The following is an 18935-nucleotide window of genomic DNA, read 5'->3' as shown; positions in this document are numbered from 1 at the left end:
TTTCTGTTTAGCCTCCGAAACCACTATCAGGTATTACTTCAGAGGATGATATGTATGAGTGTAAATGAAATGTAATCTTGTATAGTCTCAGATCGACTATTTCTGAAACGTGTGATTAATTGAAACCTCCAAAGAACACCAGTATCCACGATCTGGCATTCAAATCCGTATAAAAGTAACTGCCTTTACTAGGTTTGAACCTTAGAACTCTTGACTTCGAAATCAGCTGATTTGTGAAGACGCGTTCACCACTTGACCAACCGTGCGTTACTGAAAAAGCCTAGTTTGACCTTAATATGCTAATAGATCTTGGCTGTATTGGATCTTACTTCATATGATTTGGTTGTGAAGAGTTTCAAGAAATGCTGCACTTGTATAGCCTACATGAAAGTGATGACTGTTATGTGGGAAAACGAAGACGAACACGTCCCTTCCTAAGTTGGAGATTCAAATAGCGATGAAGATTAAAAACCAGGTAAGAATCTTTCAGATTATGCATTAGTATTTTTTCTTTTAAAATGATCGTACGATGTTTCGACAATAGGCTCCTTGTTCTTTTTTTGCTTCGGAAGTGCTGGTAGCCTACGTATTTCCGTTAATTTTTCGTTTTTAACAATATACCGTAATTTTTGTATATAATGTAGTATTTAACAATTTAATTTTAAGGTTATTAAACAATTTAGTGTTTAATTTTTATTATACAAAAAGTAAACAGAATCAGTTGAAAATATTACATGTTAACTTTTTTACCAAAAACTGCATCATTATTTTTCGGGTGAACATCTTACAATAGGGTGCGACATACGCGATACGAATGCGGTATTATGCCACGATCAAGCTAATTTTGATTAAAAATTTTAATGTAAACAAATCTCTAAATGACTATTTTGTTTTCTTTTATTGAAAGAGATTTTTCAGTAAAATAAGTGAGTTAATATAAAATAATTTTGATAGTTAATGAAATTCCTAAATGATATCAAATAGTTTTCTCAAAATTCTTGATCCAATCAATCAGTCAATATTATTTTATGTAAAATATACAATTAGCTTGGCACTGAAAGATCAGTCTATTGTAATATTACTATTTTTAATAACTTTTTATATAGTTAACTTCGAATTACAATTTCCTGCCCTTTTTTTAGCCTCTGAAACCACTGTTAGGCATTGCTTCAGAGGATGGGATGAAATGACAATTTTGTAGCGTTTGAAGATGCCATGCCTGACCGGAATTCGAGCCCGGGAACTCCGGATGAAAGTCCGAGATGCTACCATCACTCACGCCACGGAGGCCAGCATTTTCCTTTCTGTCTTTTTCCTGTTTAGCCTCCAGTAATTACCGTTCTGATAATGAATGATGATGATATGTATGAGTGTTGTTTTGTACAGTCTCAGTTCGACCATTTCTGAGATGTGTGGTTAATTGAAACCCAACCAACGAAGAACACCGGTATTCACGATCTAGTAATCAAATCTGTGTAAAAATAATCTTTACTAGGACTGAAACTCTCGACTCCCAAATCAGCTGATTTGTGAAGACGCGTTCACCACTAGACCAACCTTGTGGGTTACCAGAGTCATTTGGTTGTTCGACTCCCAAACAACTCTGTATAAGGCCAGCCAAGTCTTTTAACATGGCTGTCATCAAACAAAAAGACTTTATAGCACATAATAAGTCTTTGCTACCTTCTTTTCCTTGACATGATGACAATGACGCCATTGCTTTCCCATTTCCTGTCTTAATTCTTCTCATTTTGGTCTCTCGCTGTCTGGGAAAAGGGAGGTTTCAATTGTATGACTGCAAGCCATCGACAATATTGATGTATGAAGCTGAGGGGAGAGATTGATGCTTTCAAGAGAATGTTTGGAGATTTTATCTCTTGACAATAGAAATTTTTGCAGCTTGTTCACGAATGTTGAGTGTGGAAGTGTTCATCAGTTGTCAATAATGCAGGATCTGTAGCAAGTTCATCAAATTTGGTTGTTAGTTTTCCCATCGGTTTCATTTCCAGATTAACAGAGGAAATAATTGAGAAGTACAAACTCAATTGGTAACCATAAAGTTGTAACATAAAGAATTATTATTAACATAAAGAATTATATAAGAATTATTAACATAAAGTTACTTTGAAAGTAACTTTGTAAACTGGTTTTTGTGATTCGTAAAAGAAATTAGTTATTATCTGATAATAATTTTTTCTAGAGAAAAAATTTAGTATGTGGCATACATTTTTATTAGATAGCCTTTTCACAGAAATACAAATTCATTAGGAAATACTTCCAAACTAAAATTTTAATTTATCCACTCAGAAAAGAGTTGTAGGTTTATCTAATAGTTTCTTAACCTTATTTGCTATTTTCTCGTGAACTAGCTTCAGCGTGTTTACAGTGATAAGAAAAAGTGATTTTTTAAATAATTAGTCGTAGTAAGTATGAGGTTCTAGATTGATTTTATTGTTAAAATCACAGTAATGTTTATTTTCTTCATTCGGATCTAGAGTTGTTTTTTTGGTTAGGTTCCCTTAGGTTAATTCTTTGCTTAATGTTACAAATCATTTCAAATAAATGGTGGTTAACAGTTATATATTTAAGTAAATTTAATGTTACGTACAAATTTGTATTTTAATGTTCTTGTTTAGATTTTTTTTTATCAAAAATAGCTGACTAGTTACGTTTAAATGTAAGTGCAATAAATTATAAAGTATATATGTGAAAACTGTTTTCAATACAAAAGAAACACGTACGCGTTTTACACGTAAAAGTCATGATTGTTTGGTATAAATCGATTCTGTATGTAATTTTGTATTTGATTCTACGATATTTAACATGATATAAATGCAATTTAAATACATATATGAAATAGTTATAAAAACGAATGATGATTTTAATTGCTAACATTTAAATTTCTCCCTTAATGGTCATAGACTTTTAAGAACCTTGGTTTATGGTGTGGTGGATCTTGATGTAACTATCCTGTTGCCCCACCAGATTGCCTTCATAATTTCTGTGATAGTTTTTAACATTAGTGATTGTTCATTGTTCAACTATAAAATCCTTGTAGTTTATATTTTGTTCAACAGAAACAATAAATAATGTTTTTAATTTCTTATTATTTCATGTACCATATTTAATTCATTTAAAAATTGTACCAAAGTTTATAATTTCCTGTTTTTTGTAATTCTGCAATTATTTTTATGATAATTTTTTTTTTGCTTATGCATTTTCTTTTTTACATTTTTACAGCCACGAGATCCTGTTGGAACAGGCATTAGCTTGCCTACCATTCCTGAAGTAATGTATGTAATGATTAGTTATGTTCTGTATTTGGGACAATTGATGCCATTTAAATTTTGTTCATAATTGTCAAGAAGACAAGGAGGTATGACATTAATAGTACTGTATCTCAAATTTTAATTTTTCTTTGCTGCTAAAATACTTTTTGACGGTATTTGGTTTTATTCAGAACCCAACATATAAGGGACAAAAAATGTATTATATTTAAAACAAGGCCCATTCTATTTCCTGTTCTGTAGATCATTAAAAATTTGACCACTGATCTCTTTACAGAAAATGGATTTCATAAAGAGAGATGGCAGCGATTCAGATCTTTCTGATAGTTGGAATGTCATTGATGTGAAAGAAACTCCACTTTGTAGTGAAAGTGAAAGTATAGAAGTGTTAGATGATGATGATGACAAAGAAACGTGCAGTGTAGAAAATGACAGGGATTGTGTTAAAATGAAATCAAGCAAAATTTATGAGTCTGACAAAAAAGTTACAGAATGTCCATCAACACACACAAATATGGAAACACCAGGTAAATATAAATTATACTTTTATTATTTATATACTTTCTACCTTTTTGCAGTTTACTTTCAGAAGAAGCAAATACTAGTTGTTTTAAATAAAACATTTTGGCACTTTTGAAGTTACCCGCCACCAATAAGGCAATCTGTAGTTAGATGGCGCCACTGAAAGGCTATCACTATTGCTTAGCTAGTAAAGATAAACTTGATATTTTAATATATAAATAGGACGCAAAATTATAAATATAATTTAACCAAATGTAACCTACACTTGCTTTGCTCGCTAACCATCATTAGTAAGTGAAGGTTAACTTTGATTAGATTATATTTGTAATTTTATTTATTAATTATGTTATTTCAATATAGCCATTCAGTGGCATCATCTAACAACTAACTGACTAACTACAGATTGCCTTATAAGTGGCGGACATCTTCTTGAAACGTATCAACATTTTATCCTCTTAACCCATTATTGACTTATTGGACTTGGATAAGACATACGTAGTATTATAGAGTCACCTTTACAAATCTGTTGCAAAATTGGAGTATACATTTACCTTTTTTTCGAATATTTTCCCGGAAGCTCTTACAAATATATAATCATTATTTATTATTTAATGTATGAACTGAACTTCCTTACGATGCAATCCTCATTTTTCTTTAGGCAGTTCACTTTTTTCTCTTTTCACTTTTTTGTTAATTCATGATATTATTTATTTTTAATAGAGTTATTTTTATAATTAGAAAGTGTAACTACTATAGTTTTTTTCCTTAAAGATGGTTGTAAACTTATTTTAGATTAGTCAGGTGATTAGAATCCTAATGTGAAATTTTTTTTTTTAAAAGTGACATTTTTCTGCTTCATTGTGATCTGTTTTGTTTTGGAGTTGAATTTCTAGAACTTATTTTTATTTTCTATTGACTTTAAATAAATTTAAAAAAAAAATTATGTTTATAAACTTTGCAAGAAATTGTTAAACAGCAACATAATAAAGTTAATTATTGCTAAACTTGGTAAAAGAGCATTTTTTTTTTACTTCAGATTTTTAGAGTTATCACAGTTTTTTAGAAACAACTAAAAACTCGCTTTAGATGGAAAAAATCAAAACTATCAAATTTATCCACCAGTTGGAGATCCAAGAATTTATGTATAATTTCATTTTATTCTTGAAGCAGAAATAAGGGTGAAATATTTTACTTGCTGTGATTAAATATAAATCATTTTCAGATATTTATTTAGACACTTTTTGCTTTTATTATTTTATCCCAAATAGGTTTTCAAAGTGTTTATGAGTCCATTGAGCAAATCCATTGTCCATTGAGAATAGAGGGTACCAGTTGTTAGCCTCGAAAGAGTACATGTTTTCCCGTAATAACATAGCGGAAATCTTTCACCAGAAGATCATCCTGAACCTAGGACTCCTTGTCATGTATTATTGACATGTTACTCATTGTGCAATAGAGGATAATTATCTAATATGATCACATAGTTCTTACAAACAGGGCACTTGAATACATTTACCCTGACATTGTTGTGGTCATGAAGCAAGATGAGATCACCAGGATCATTGACATGATAAAATTACTCACTGGTTTCTTATATAAAGATGAAGCATTCTGAAGAGATTCTAGATATCAGGACTTGGGAAACGGGATCAGGGAAATTGGGGTCAGAGTGAGGTGAAAGTAATGCCGCAATTATCAGCACATTAGGTGAAATACTGAATAAAATTAATCACCAAAATCTAGGCATTCCATCTAGCCTCATTATGCTGAAGTCTGTAATTTTGGATTTACTTGTGTATTGGTAAGGAAGTATATTATACCCCATGCCTTACTTATGCCAGCTGGGACCATATTCCAGCAATTAAGCTGTGTGAAAGAAAATAATACTAATAATGGCCTGGGGCATATGTCATGCCTAATTGCGATATTGTGGAGTATGCCGCCTTCATTTCTGGATTGCAAGATGAAGTGGGTAAGGCCAACAGAAAGGTGATCTTGGTTGGTGATTTCAACTGCAAGACGATAAGTTCGGGTAGTGCTTTCACAGACGGGATGAGTTTCTGATCAAATTTTTGCAGGTGATGGACCTTTATTGCCTGAACGATGGGACACCTACTTTTGAGGTGAGAGGACATGAGTCCGTATTGGACATAACTATTAGGGATGGCGGATGGGATCAGACTCTTTGCTCCTGGAAAGTCTTAGAGGATGTGACCAGAAGCGATAATAAGGCAACCTTTTTGGAGGTGGGGGATCCGCTTTTGAGGGAAAGGACTGGGCCTTCGCCAGTACTGAACAACAGGCAGGTGGACTCGATTGTAGAATGAGTTGTGATTAAATTCAGTGAGGGATATCCTTTGACACCGGAACCTCTGCAGGAAGTTATTGAGAGAGAAATCAATAGATTGATGCCTGCGCGTAGAGGAGTTAAAACTGGTGTATTAGTGGTCTCAGAGGATTAATATGGCTCATTGGGAGTACCAAAGATTGAAAAGATTGGCTCAATGATTGCGAAGGAATGGTTGAGACGGATATCTGGATGCTATTCAGAGGGTTAGGGAAGCTAGGAAAATGCTGCACTGTGAGATCAAGACCGCTAAGAAAGACAAATGGAAGTCCTTATGTGAGGAGCTTGATGATGATCCATGGGGCGGTTTGGTAGGTGGTTACCGGTATTGTCTGAGACACAGGCCAGGAGTAAACTGGAATGATTGTTTCCATGTGAAGAGGATCTGGTGGATGTTTCTGTTAAATATGAACGAAGAAGATTTACAGTGCAGGATTTGGTCTCAGCTGTGGGTGCACTTAATAATAGAAAGAGTCCGGGCCCTGATTGGACTCCGGCCAAAGTGATCAATGGTCTTATGGAACGGATGCCCAGTGATATCCTTAATATGGTAAATACCGAGTTGGAGGAAGGATCTTTTTCTCCATGTTGGCGAGAGGCACAATTAGTATTCATTCCCAAACACCATCTGGAGGAAATAGGTGGAGCGTATAGACCGATATGCTTATTAAATAATATGGTGAAAGTGGTAGAAAGAATATTAGCCGGTAGGCTTTGGGAAGAACTTTGGGCAGGAGAAGGCATACATGATCACCAGTACGGATTTGTTAAGGGTGAATCCACCATCAAAGCCATTGTTAAAGTAACGGAGTGGGCCACTATGGTACGTAGCGGCACTTGGTATTCCAGCTCTAATATTATTGGATGTCTGGAATGCTTTTGGTTCGGTTTCTTGGCGGAATATAATAGATGCCTTAAGAGCTAAGGGCATTAGTGATTACCTGATCTGCCGATCGGCCAATATTTTCAGGAAAGGTGGGTCTCTGTTTAGACTTTGGAAGGAGGTTTCAGACATCAGTTGATTGGAGGGGTTCCACAGGGCTCCGTCCTGGGACCCCTTCTATGGATTATCCTCTTTGACGGAATACTTAAAATCCAATATCCGAAGGAATTTGGATTCCTCCGGATATTATTGCGGCCATAGTCTATGCGGATGGTTTGGCAGTGATGGTTGCAGGTAGGTCCGAGGACGAGGTTTGTGCAAGGAAACGAGGCCTTACGATCCATTGACCAATAACTCAGGCAAAATGGTCTTACGCTGTCACTTGACAAATGTCAATACATATTATTTACTGGTAGATGCAAAGTGCGCCCCATTAGGTTGAAGGTTGGCAGTCGACTGATTCAGGAGACGGCTACGGTCAGATATCTGGGGGTTACCCTTGACAGGCATTGTTCCTTCACTGAGCACGTAGTTAAAGCTTACGGAAGAGCTAAGAATATGTTGGCAAAGTTAAGCAGATTGGCATCTTCTCATCCGGCACCTAGAGTCTCTAAATGATGAATAATCTTGACGGTGATATCGTCTATGTTGATGTATGTGGCGCCTGCATGGACCAATACAGTTAATACCAAAAGAAATCTGACTAGGCTAGTCAAAATACATAGAAAATCACTACTTGGCATTACTGCAGGATATCGCATAATATTCGTGCGATATCCTGCATACTGCTTCGTATCCTACGAAGCAGTATGTATCTTGGCAGGAGTTCCTCCCATAGACCTGTTAATCACAGAATGGAGTCAGGGATTTGCAGGAACCTCTAAAGGGGAGGTGAGGTTCAATACCAATTGCATGTGGAACGAAAGATGGGGTGTTGGCAATAATGGTGCTGGGACCATAAGGATGATCCCTGACCTAGAAAGGTGGACCAGCTGGAAATATGGGGAGATGAATTTTCATGTCCAGATACTCACTGGACATGGTTGTATTGAATCATATCTGCATAAGATGGACAGAAGAAGTACACCAACATGCTTGTTTTGTCAGGAAATTGACACAGTTGAGCACTCAGTCTTTGTCTGTCAGGAATGGACTCAACTAAGGGAAAACACTAGGATTGCTGGTTTACCTCCTGAAGATTTGACTTCCACCACCACTACTACTTCAAAAATGCTCCTCATTGCCATTTCACTAGAGAAAAGATTTGACATGATATATGTTTATATATGGCATATTAGAACAACTGCATGTGTTGTAGGAATTCAACAAAGACTGCAGTACTGTAAATGTTTATAACTACATATCCACCAGTAGAACCAGTAGAACAGTAAAATATGGTCACCGTGTAGCAGTAGTTTATTGTAGTTAACAAATTAGCATTTATAACTAATGTTGTGGTAAGAGTATATGTATGTAGATGTTAGAATTATTTTATGCTAGACATGATATCCCTCTATTGAAATACAACTTGCAAAGTGCCTCAGACTATCTAGTAGATAAAACGATTATCTAGATTAGTCTGGTAGAGTATCTAGTAGACTAAAATGAATTCCATTCTTCTCCTTAAACCTGCAATGTCCATTTCTGCAGGAAATGTTCACCACATTGTAATCCAAAATTAACATTTGATAGGCATGCACTGAGTACCAGACAAAGTGAATTTCTGAATCTAATTTATAATACATTTTTTACTTGCAGTTCCCCTGAAGAAACAATTTCAACCAAATGAAAAAGCCTTTAATGTTATGAAATGTTTTTCAAATATTAAGTGTGGATTTAGTCAATGAAACATTACTGCATCTGTATAAATCTTTAATTCATTATGGTAAATAATAAACCATCTGCTAGGAAGTCATAATTAAAGAAACTCAGTATTATTCATAATATAGGCATTAGATATGCCAAAGGAATTTTCTGAGCAAGTTCCACAAAAAGTCTGATGTCTGAGGCTGGAGTCCTTCAACTGCAGCCCAGGAGACAGTCACTGCTATTTACATACACAGCTCATATAAGAGCATTTCCTGGTAAAAACATGTATCCATAAGTTTTGAGAATTGATTTTCCATTATTGATCTACATATTCTAAACCTGCAGGGATTTGAATCAATGAGCTGATGGAAAAATATTTTATTACTCTCCCGGTAATGCAGGACATCTCGTTTCAGAAAATTCCCCAGTTGCTGATTCTGCAGTTTATTGATTGAGTCTATGTTAGAAAAAGTGAAATGTAATAACCTGAATTTCATCGTCAAACAAACCTTCAAATATCTATCTTATTGATGATTACAAAAATTACACCATATATTTAAGGACGGATCCAAGACAAGATGGTGTTTGATGTCGACAATCAGTGCAGTGACATTTTTTAGTTAGTTTTAAGTTGCTTTATCTTTAATAACTTGACTACATGAGGCCCTTTACATCTTGTGCAGTCAGATATTGTTAAATTTTTTAAGATTTTATTTAGTTTACATCTTGCACTGCACAAGATCAGATATTTGTACTATGTACAGTGTGCTTTTTAACCAGTAACTGCTTAAATTGAATACAGCAGTTCTGATATTTTGTATGTGAAACTTAATGGTTTCAAGAATCATTTACATACTTAAAAGATTGTCACTTACATGGACTAATACTGTCTGAGAGATAGTTATCAAAAACATAATCCTAATGTAGTTCTACAATCTTTGTCATAAAAAATGAAGTACAATTACTTGTTAAAATATAAATAATTAAAATATAGAGCATATATAGATTACATTCCAATGTACAGTGAAAAAAATTCCTCACTTATCTTGCTATATGCATTCCAGTTATGACAGTAATATACTTTAATAAAAAAAAAAATACAAATAAAACTAAATGTGTACCCAAAAGAAAAACTGTATATGTCAAAAAAAAGATAAAACATTTATAATCAAAACAGCAATTTACAATGTTCATATTGTATAGGAAACAAAACTCACTGTTACATAGATACACAGAAACATATGTTACATAGATTGCAACGTGAGAATATTTACAAAAAAAGAAAAAAATCAGTATTGTACGTAATTAATAAGAAATAATGAGAATTTAAATTATAATCAAGAAATGCATTTAAAACCTTGAAGGTATTCATTTAATACATTATTAATAATTAAATTCTCTAAATAAGCTATATTTGAACTGCCATGGCAGCTTACAGTGCCATGCCATTGTCCAATTATTATCCTCCAGACAATGTCTTAATTTACCTGCACTGAGAATAAATTTGTAAAAAATTTAAATTTGAAACATTTATGGATTGGACATCTTTCAACAAAATGCATCACATCCTCCCCAAATATATTATAATAAATACATTGCGCTATTGCCTTTGAATGAGTATTTATTTAAGTATGTTCATTTTATACATATTTAAAAAAATTAGTTTATTAATTTGAAGTGGCAATCAGTGTAATTATAATCCATAAGAAGCTAATTCCCTGCACATAGTATGATTTTCAAATTACTTTTGGCACAGTGAATAATATTCTCTAGCCCAATATCTCTTGGCATAATAATTAAGGAATGGGACATTGAACAGATTGCTTATTCTTATGCTTCATACCAGTGAATTTTCCTTTAAATAATTTCTTTGAAAGCTACCTTTGGATAGCTATTCAGTGATAAGACGTTTTTGAATATATTGAAAATAAAAATTCAGTGATGTTTAGAAAATATTTTTCTCAAGATTATAAGGCATAGGAAGGTGTTTATTTAGGTAGTCTGAACAGTTTCTTTAATAAATAGCTGCTGTACAGCTTTTGGTATCATATGTCCTATGTCATTCACCCTTTTGATCACCATAGTGCAGAATAGACTTCAACAGTATATAAAGATCTGAACTTTAACCTTGAAATAAAATGTATAAAAAATATATCTGTTTATTATCCAGACATGCCTATTCTTTCCTATAAGTAAAGTAGAATTAATTTGATTTTTAAGTAACCAGAAAGAAAAGGGATGCCAGGAAATTGAACATATTGTTAAAAGAAATTAATGAATTAAACATTGTACTTTATCATAAAACAACAAAATAAAAAAATTTATGCTCTGGAAAAGCAGAATACAGAAATTGAAAAATCTTTGGAAAACCAATGAAGAGTGCAGAATCTTTAAGAAGGTAGAATAATTTAATTTTCCACAGGTTAATAAGAATTGACAAAGTGGACCATCTGTTCATGCTTCTGAGCAGATATAGTTTACAGAATATGATCTTAGAGCTGTGTAGTAAGAATTTGTTAGTTGCAGATTTAAACTTTGTAAAGAATCAGGTATGTGCAGGGCAAGTTGTGGCTGGCTGATTTTTTATATCAATTTTATTTAATGTTAAAAGGTTTGCTAAAATATGGGAAAGTTGATGCCACCAGCATTTAAATTTCACATTATTATAATCAATAAATAAGTAATAAATGCAAGACACTGTTTAGTAAAAGGTTAGTGCCCTGTGCAATCTATCTGTGTTGAGGGGAAATGATTTTCTAGCTGATGGAAAATTCCTTCCTTAGAAGGATGCTGTTAATTCATTTAGGATTGATTATGATTCAATTGGTGGAACCAATATATTATATGGAAATAAAAGAGAATGAGTCAGTTATTTCTGGGGATGTACTGCCAATATTCTTTGCCTGGGACATTGAAAAAATATTCTAGAAATTATGTGGCAAATTCACTGTCTAAAGAATTTAACTTGATTAGTTAATCTGTCAAAGAATGATATCAAGGATGAATTCACTTTTATTTGTGGACAAGGCTAGTCTGCAATTGATCTATGTGTGTTTCACAGGATTCTGAGTTGATTCTGCTCTTTTGAGGTTTGACATCTACCTTTTTCAATCATATGCCAATTGCTATAAATTTGAGATTGATTGAAAGGAAAAATCATATTCTTCTGTTACTTTTAATGGTTTAATGGAAAATTACAGATAAAACAATAACATGCCAGCAGAATGTTTCACAGTTAATTGTGAGATACAAAAATTGTTGGATTGATAATCCAGATGAAAATGTAAGTTTATTGAAAGTAGTATACAAAATCCCAACTTTTGTCACAATTTAGGAACACAAACCCTGATGTCATCGAGGAGCAACAAAAATAGTAGTAATAAACAGTAGATAAAAAAAAATGTTTTCAGAGATAAGAAATTAATTATTGAAATAAATGTATTCATACTATAAAAATTTAAAAAAATTCTGGGAAACTTCAGCAATATACTGAAGAGAAAAAAATTTCTGTCTAATAATCATAGCAATGGATGATTGTTCTATCATTTTTAAAGGTTGCTAAATCTGTTAAGGTTTATCATGCAGAGATGTTCTTAGCAGGCGAAGAGCTGGATGCTAAGTTTTTATGGCTGATTTAGAGAAAGTTTTGTAGGTAGTCTAAGGTCCAGGGAAAGGTAAAATCTCTTAAGTGTGTCATTTCTTAGTAAAACTGCTAAATATATATAAAGTAATGGTACTTAAGTATTAACTCCACCGCAGCTACAGCTTTATTTAAAATTGAGTATTTATTTTATTTAGTCTCTTTATTTATTTTAAGAAATGTTTATTTATATTTATTTATTTTATAAATATAATTTAACCAAACTTAACCTTCGCTCGCTAACCTTGACTAATTAACACCGTAATTTTTTGAGTATTTATTTAATAAATTCAATTATTGATAATATATTATTATTGATAATTATTTAAATAATTGCAATAATTACTGAATTTATTAAATAAATACTCAAAAAATTTCGGTGTTAATTAGTCAAGGTTATGCGAGCGTAGGTTAAGTTTGGTTAAATTATATTAAAATTAATAGACTGTTTTGAATCTATATTAAACTCTATATTGGCCCATTTTCCACCGAAATCCGATTGACTACTTTGTTTTTAAATAAAGCTGTATCTGCGGTGGCGTTAATACGTAAGTACCAAAGTAATTTATGAAGAAGGATGTAGTACCTGAAAGTTTTAAGAAATGTGTAATTTTTAGAAAGAGTAATTTAAAAGAGTTTGCAAAATATTTATTATATCTTTCGGCAGCACTGTAAAATATTTGCTGTAATAGATTGTGACAGTTGATTGAAGGTAAAAATTTTCTGCGTTTGTTTCAGACAGGGTTTCTTTCAGTGGCTCTACTCAACAATAGATAATATTGTCATTCTGATAAAGCTTAAAACAGCAAAAGATATTTATGTTCTTTGTCCAATTTTTAACTGTATTAAATGGCATACATTTTTTTTTTTAAGCTCACAGAGTTCAAAGTAACCACAAAAATGGATAATACTTTTAAAAATGTATATACTGGTTTAAAAGCGGCAGTCTGGAATATTGAGGGTATATCTGAGTGGTTCAAGATAGTTACTGGCATTAAACAAAGATATTTGTTAAGTCCTTTATTATTTTCATTGTTTACCAACATTGCAGAAGAATATGTAGATAGCAGAGTTCATATAAACGGACAACTTATTTGCCTATTACCCTATGCAGAAGATATTGTTTCATTAGCTAGCATCAGACAATTTCACTTTATAAATGTAACTTCTATTTAACAATTATATTGTAATAATTTTTTTTTTAAAATGTTATATGCCAATGTCAGTGCATATAGTAGCATGCAAATTAATTCAAATACAGATGTTTAATAAAAAGTACTTTATTTAGAAAAAAGATCATCCTATACGGTTTGTGTATATCTAGTAATTAACTGATTTCATCACAAAACCGTATGGATATTATTACTTTAATGAAATCAATTTTTGTGGTACAATTCATTTTTGAGTGTTTTTTTTTTTTTTTACTATTGCCAAAAATTTTCAATTGCTTTAAGTCTGGGGAGTTACTTGACCATGGGAGAATTTTAATATCCCATTCTTCAAAAACCTTTTTCACTTTTTCAGCAGCATGAAATGGTGCCATATCTTGTTGGAACACTCTGTTGCCTTGTGGGAATTTGTTTGAAGTTGTGCCATAACCCGTTTCTTCAGAATCTTGATATATCAATCACTTTTCAACATACCATCTTCTGGAAGTAATGAACAAGTATCTTCAAATGTGAAACAACTTCAAAACAATTTTTGTAGGAATGTTTAACTGATTGTTGGGTATGAGCCAGTGATGTATTTTCATCTGATGCTTTTCTAATGTATAGATCCTTTTGCCCCCTGAACAAAGAATTGTGACTTGTCAGAAAACATAAAATTTTTTCAGTCTTCTTTGGCCAGTTAGCATGTGCTTTGCCCCACAAGCTTTTTTGCACATTGTTGGTATTAAAAGCTGCTTTTTAGCCAGCTGAGAGCTTTCTGTCCAGCTGTAAGAAGCCAGCATCTAGCAGTTATCTTGTGTAAATCTGTTCCACTGGCTGCTAATTCCCAGTTTAAGTTCACAGCCGATAATTTATTAAAATTTGTTTATTAAATAAGTAGTTTATTAAAATAAATAGTATAAAAAATAGAAAACAGCTCACTGGCTTTTGCTTGATGTTTTTTGTTACTTTAATTAATATCTAGATGTTTGAATCAACCTGGTATTTAAAGCCGTAACTTGGAATCGTATAATAATATTATACTGTAATATAATTACATTCTAAAAATAAGTAATCTTTATTTCTTGGATCCATTGACAACAACATGTTATTATTTTAACAAGATAATTTATGGTTTAAAAATGTAACTTAATGAAATCCCTTTTTATTTATTTTTTGTTTGGTTTAGTTTTAGTGCCTAGGATTGAGGAGATACATGCAGCAGAACACAATAATCGCATCACCAGATACTATTGTGTTTTTCCTGAAGAATTTTATAACATGTATCATAACACTAATAATACTGTGAACACATCCGAGATAGTGTGTTCTATATCGCTTATAGTACTTTGTACAGTAGCATCATCTTTCATGGTTATTTGCAGTGACAGTAAGTAATTTTGCTTCTTAAGTGTATAAAATATTAATTTTTAATAAGAAACAAAAACAATTTTAAACTTTTGAATATTTTTAACTTGTATGAAAAATAAAATCTGTGCTATTGTTGTTACTTTATATTTCAATTAATGCTAACACTTTTTTTTTTTTTTAGTTTGAAATTCATAAATTTAGGAGGATTTTTTTCAGGTTTTTTACATTTTTAGTCTGTATGTTCATTTATAATATCACTGATAATGCTCGAGTATGCTAAGGTGTGGACATTTTGAATACATGCAGAATACCCAGATTGTTGTTTAAGATGTTTTATTTACGACAATGAATCAAATTTAAACTGTAATTTTGCTATTCTATGCGGCAAGTGTTCTGAGCTGGATGGCAGAGTGGGAAGTTAATGTTTGGTGTGTTAGAGAGGGGGAACCAGCTTGGTTAGCTTCTCCTCTCTGTTCTGTTGTCAGTACAGCCATGAGTGAGCAAGAGGTTCCATCATCTGTTGCACAACATATAATCATAAAATTTTTAACATGAAGGCGTTAAACCCACATGAAGGTTTAACGCCTTCATTAAAACTAGTACTTAACTGTACTTTAGTACTGTACTTAATAGTACTTTAACTGTACTCATTAAAAGGTACAGTTTGGGGATGCTGCACTTTCCTAGAATCAAGTGTATATGTGGGCCAGACAATTTAAGGGCGGGTGAGAAAGTGTAGATAATGAAAGTATGATCGACATCCAAGGTCAAGTCTTACAGCTTGACAACATTTGTGCACCATTTTAGAGCTTATCAAAGGTGATCGCCAGTTCACTGTTGAAGAAATCGTATCAAAAGTTGGTATCAGCTATGGGAGCGCTCAATCCATTATCACTGATCATCTTGGCTTTAGAGAAATTATTGCTCGATGGGTTCAGATGTTGTTGACTGAAAATCAAAAATAGGTCAGGTTGGTAATCTGTGAGACTTCTGAATCAATTTTGTTAAGAAGGTCATGATTTTTTGAGATGCATTGTCACATGTGATGAGACATAGGCCATCATTACACTCCAGAATCAAAAAATGGTGAGTAAGGAGTGGTGAAGGATGGATGAAGGCTGCTCAGTGAAGGCCTAAACCCATCTGTCAGTCAAAAAAGTTCTTTCAATGATTTTTTCTGACTCAAGGGGAATTTTACTCATCAATTTTCTAGTCAATGAACAGTGAATGCGGTTACTATTGCCAGCTGCTACAGTCAACAAAAGCCTTCTACTGAAATGAGAGACGGGTTATGCCCATCAGAGATGTCATCCTTCTCCGTGATAACACCAGGCTGCACACGACGATTTTGAAAAGGGATAAATTGAAAAAAATCCACTGGGAAACCCTCGACCACCCTCCCTACAATCCAGATCTGGCCCCCTGTGACTATTTTTGTTTGCGCCACTGAAAGAATTGCTTAGATGGGAACAATTAAAAAGTAATGAATACATCAAGAAGCACATGTACAATTGATTGTAGACTCCTTCTCAAACATTTATGAACAAGGAATATTCAAGCTTCCAAATCATTGGCAAAAGTGTGTAGATCATGCAGGAGACTATATAGAGAAATAATGAAGATATGAAATGTGTATATTATTAATCAATAAATTTATAAAAAAATAATTACTGTTTATATTGATTCACCCTTGTATGACTTATTTAAATGAACTGTATCACTACGCTGACTCTACATTGTATGTGCTTGTTTTAATCATCTTCCCACTGTAAAACTTTGTGCAATTAGAGCATGAGTAAGTTGTTGGTAGATTTAATAGTGGTTTTTAGAATCTGTGGAATGTATTTCAAAAAGTAAAAAAATTTTATATAAGTAACCTAGGTAAAATTCATTCTAAGCACCTAAATAATCTGGGGTATATTATGGTAATAAAAAATTTTATAATCTTGTTAAATTTTACTACAGTAGTGCCTGCTACAACAGACTAATTGTGAGATGTTGTTGTTCATTGTTGGGAAAGTCTATTATATCAAATTTGTAGTACAGTATTACAGTACGCCTATACTTAATGTTTATCTTCAGGCCTACAAAGTACATATAATCACATTTCATTATTAAATAGCTTATATTAATACTGTACATAAATTAATAAATTTGAATTCATTTTTTTATTGTACTTCTTTTTTTTGTTTTCTTTTAAGCCTCCAAAACCACTTTAAGGTATTATTTCAGAGGATGAATGAGGTTGATATGTATAAATGTAAATTAAGTGTAGTCTTGTACAATCTCAGGTCGACCATTCCTGAGATTTTATTGTTTTACCTGTATTACATGGTCTAAGCCCAGATTGGAAGCAAAGATAAAAATACGTAATTTAAGAGAAAAAATGAAAATATGTAAACACAAAGAGAAAAACTAATCTTATTTTTTTAACCACACAGCTGCACACTGCACTACACAATGATACTTTTAAAATATTGATTACGATAAATTGAAAGAAAATTAGATATGTACAATGTTTGATTTAGCCTGCTGACGTGAAGTTGACTGAACAAGGGAGTAAAAATTGTTAATTTTTAATTGCTTACATGACTGCGTTTGCTTTTTCATAGTAATAATTTCTTTAAAACATTTAAAATTTTCATAATATGGCTGCATGTCATTGTATCAACCACATCACAAATGCTAGAAAGGCTGGGTTTTTTAATCACTTCCTCTTCTTTTGGCTCATCATCTTCAGAATCATTATCAGTCGGCAGAAGGACTTCATCAATTAGTTCTTCGTCATTCATAATTATGTTCAGGGTTGGTATCACCATCTTCAAACCATTCTTGCATGTCATTTTCAGTCATTTTTTTTCTCCTCAGAAATCCACCCATTTCATAAAAATATTTTTCCAAATCCTTTTCAACATTGTCATTATTTATACCAATGTTTTTCCAAGCATGAGTGTCACCTTTTTCAGTGATTGCCATGCATTATTTAAATTAAATATTGCTGACTTTATTGAATATCTTTTTATGTTGTTTATAGTTTTTTCCCTATGTTTATCTTCAATCAAATCATCTTCATCTTCAAGTGTGGTGTAAGTACTTCATCTAAATACCTTGCCTTGTATAACATTTTGCACGCCAGTATCACACCTTGATCCATCAGCTGTATTAAAGAGGTTATGTTGGGTGTTAAAAACAAGCATTTTATTTTGCCATCATAACAACCAGTTTTTGTTATACAGAATGTGCCGGAGCATTATCTAAAATTAAAACAGACTTTTCTTTCTCACCAGGTATTTTGAGAATATCTTCTTGATGTTGTCTCATGGCAGGAATGAATTTGTTAAAAAACCAATCTTCAAAAATTGCCAAGTTATGCCAAGCTATTTTGGAAGAATTGTGATGGACAGAAATATTTTGCATGATATCTTTTAAAGCGCATAGATGAGCAGCTTTAAGCATCTTAAAAACTATATACAGTTTTATATATGGGACATTCTTTTACAAACCGTACAGATTTGGTCAAAAATTGACCGACACATTTTTGATTTAGCTAAAACTTTTTTTACGTGTTCTATATGACAAAAAAAGACATATTTTTTCTTTTCATTTTTTTGGAAAATAGAAAGGATTGAAAATTTAAGAATTTGGTGATTTTTGGCTTGTAGTATATTTTTAAAAAATTCATAACTCTGGTTCTATTTAAGCTACAGATTTCATTTTTTTTTTTCATTTTAAAGGTAAAAGAACGAGCTTTAATAAAAAAGTACTTGAAAAAAATTATTTACAAATTGAAATTGTTATAAACATTTAAAATGTTTAAATCGATTTTTAACAATTGCCCCACCAACGTATCAAGTTTTTAATATTTCTATCGTGTTCTCTGTCACATTTCCTTTCGAAAATGCTTTTTTTATCGATGGGGAAATAATTA

The 18935-nt window shown here is 32.4% G+C and overlaps 1 protein-coding gene across 5 annotated transcripts in view; it reads left to right on the top strand.

The window, feature by feature from the left end:
* Positions 1-325: 325 nt before the first annotated feature.
* Positions 326-18935, top strand: part of LOC142326694 (uncharacterized) — a 59042-nt gene continuing 40432 nt past the window's right edge. For 2 of the 5 annotated variants that reach the window (XM_075369333.1, XM_075369324.1), the window contains exons 1-3: positions 326-475; positions 3565-3814; positions 14826-15026. In XM_075369333.1, the coding sequence (XP_075225448.1) occupies positions 458-475; positions 3565-3814; positions 14826-15026 (469 nt within the window). In that variant the 5' untranslated portion in view covers positions 326-457. Of the gene's footprint in view, positions 476-1758; positions 2049-2269; positions 2424-2523; positions 2678-3564; positions 3815-14825; positions 15027-18935 lie in introns of those variants that run through there. The other 3 variants (XM_075369351.1, XM_075369342.1, XM_075369359.1) reach the window with 3 other exon arrangements.

This window comes from Lycorma delicatula, chromosome 1, assembly GCF_047948215.1.
Source record: "Lycorma delicatula isolate Av1 chromosome 1, ASM4794821v1, whole genome shotgun sequence".
In the NCBI taxonomy this organism is placed as follows: domain Eukaryota; kingdom Metazoa; phylum Arthropoda; class Insecta; order Hemiptera; family Fulgoridae; genus Lycorma; species Lycorma delicatula.
The sequence above is the reverse complement of the archived record's forward strand: the minus strand, read 5'-3'. Positions and strand labels throughout refer to the sequence as shown.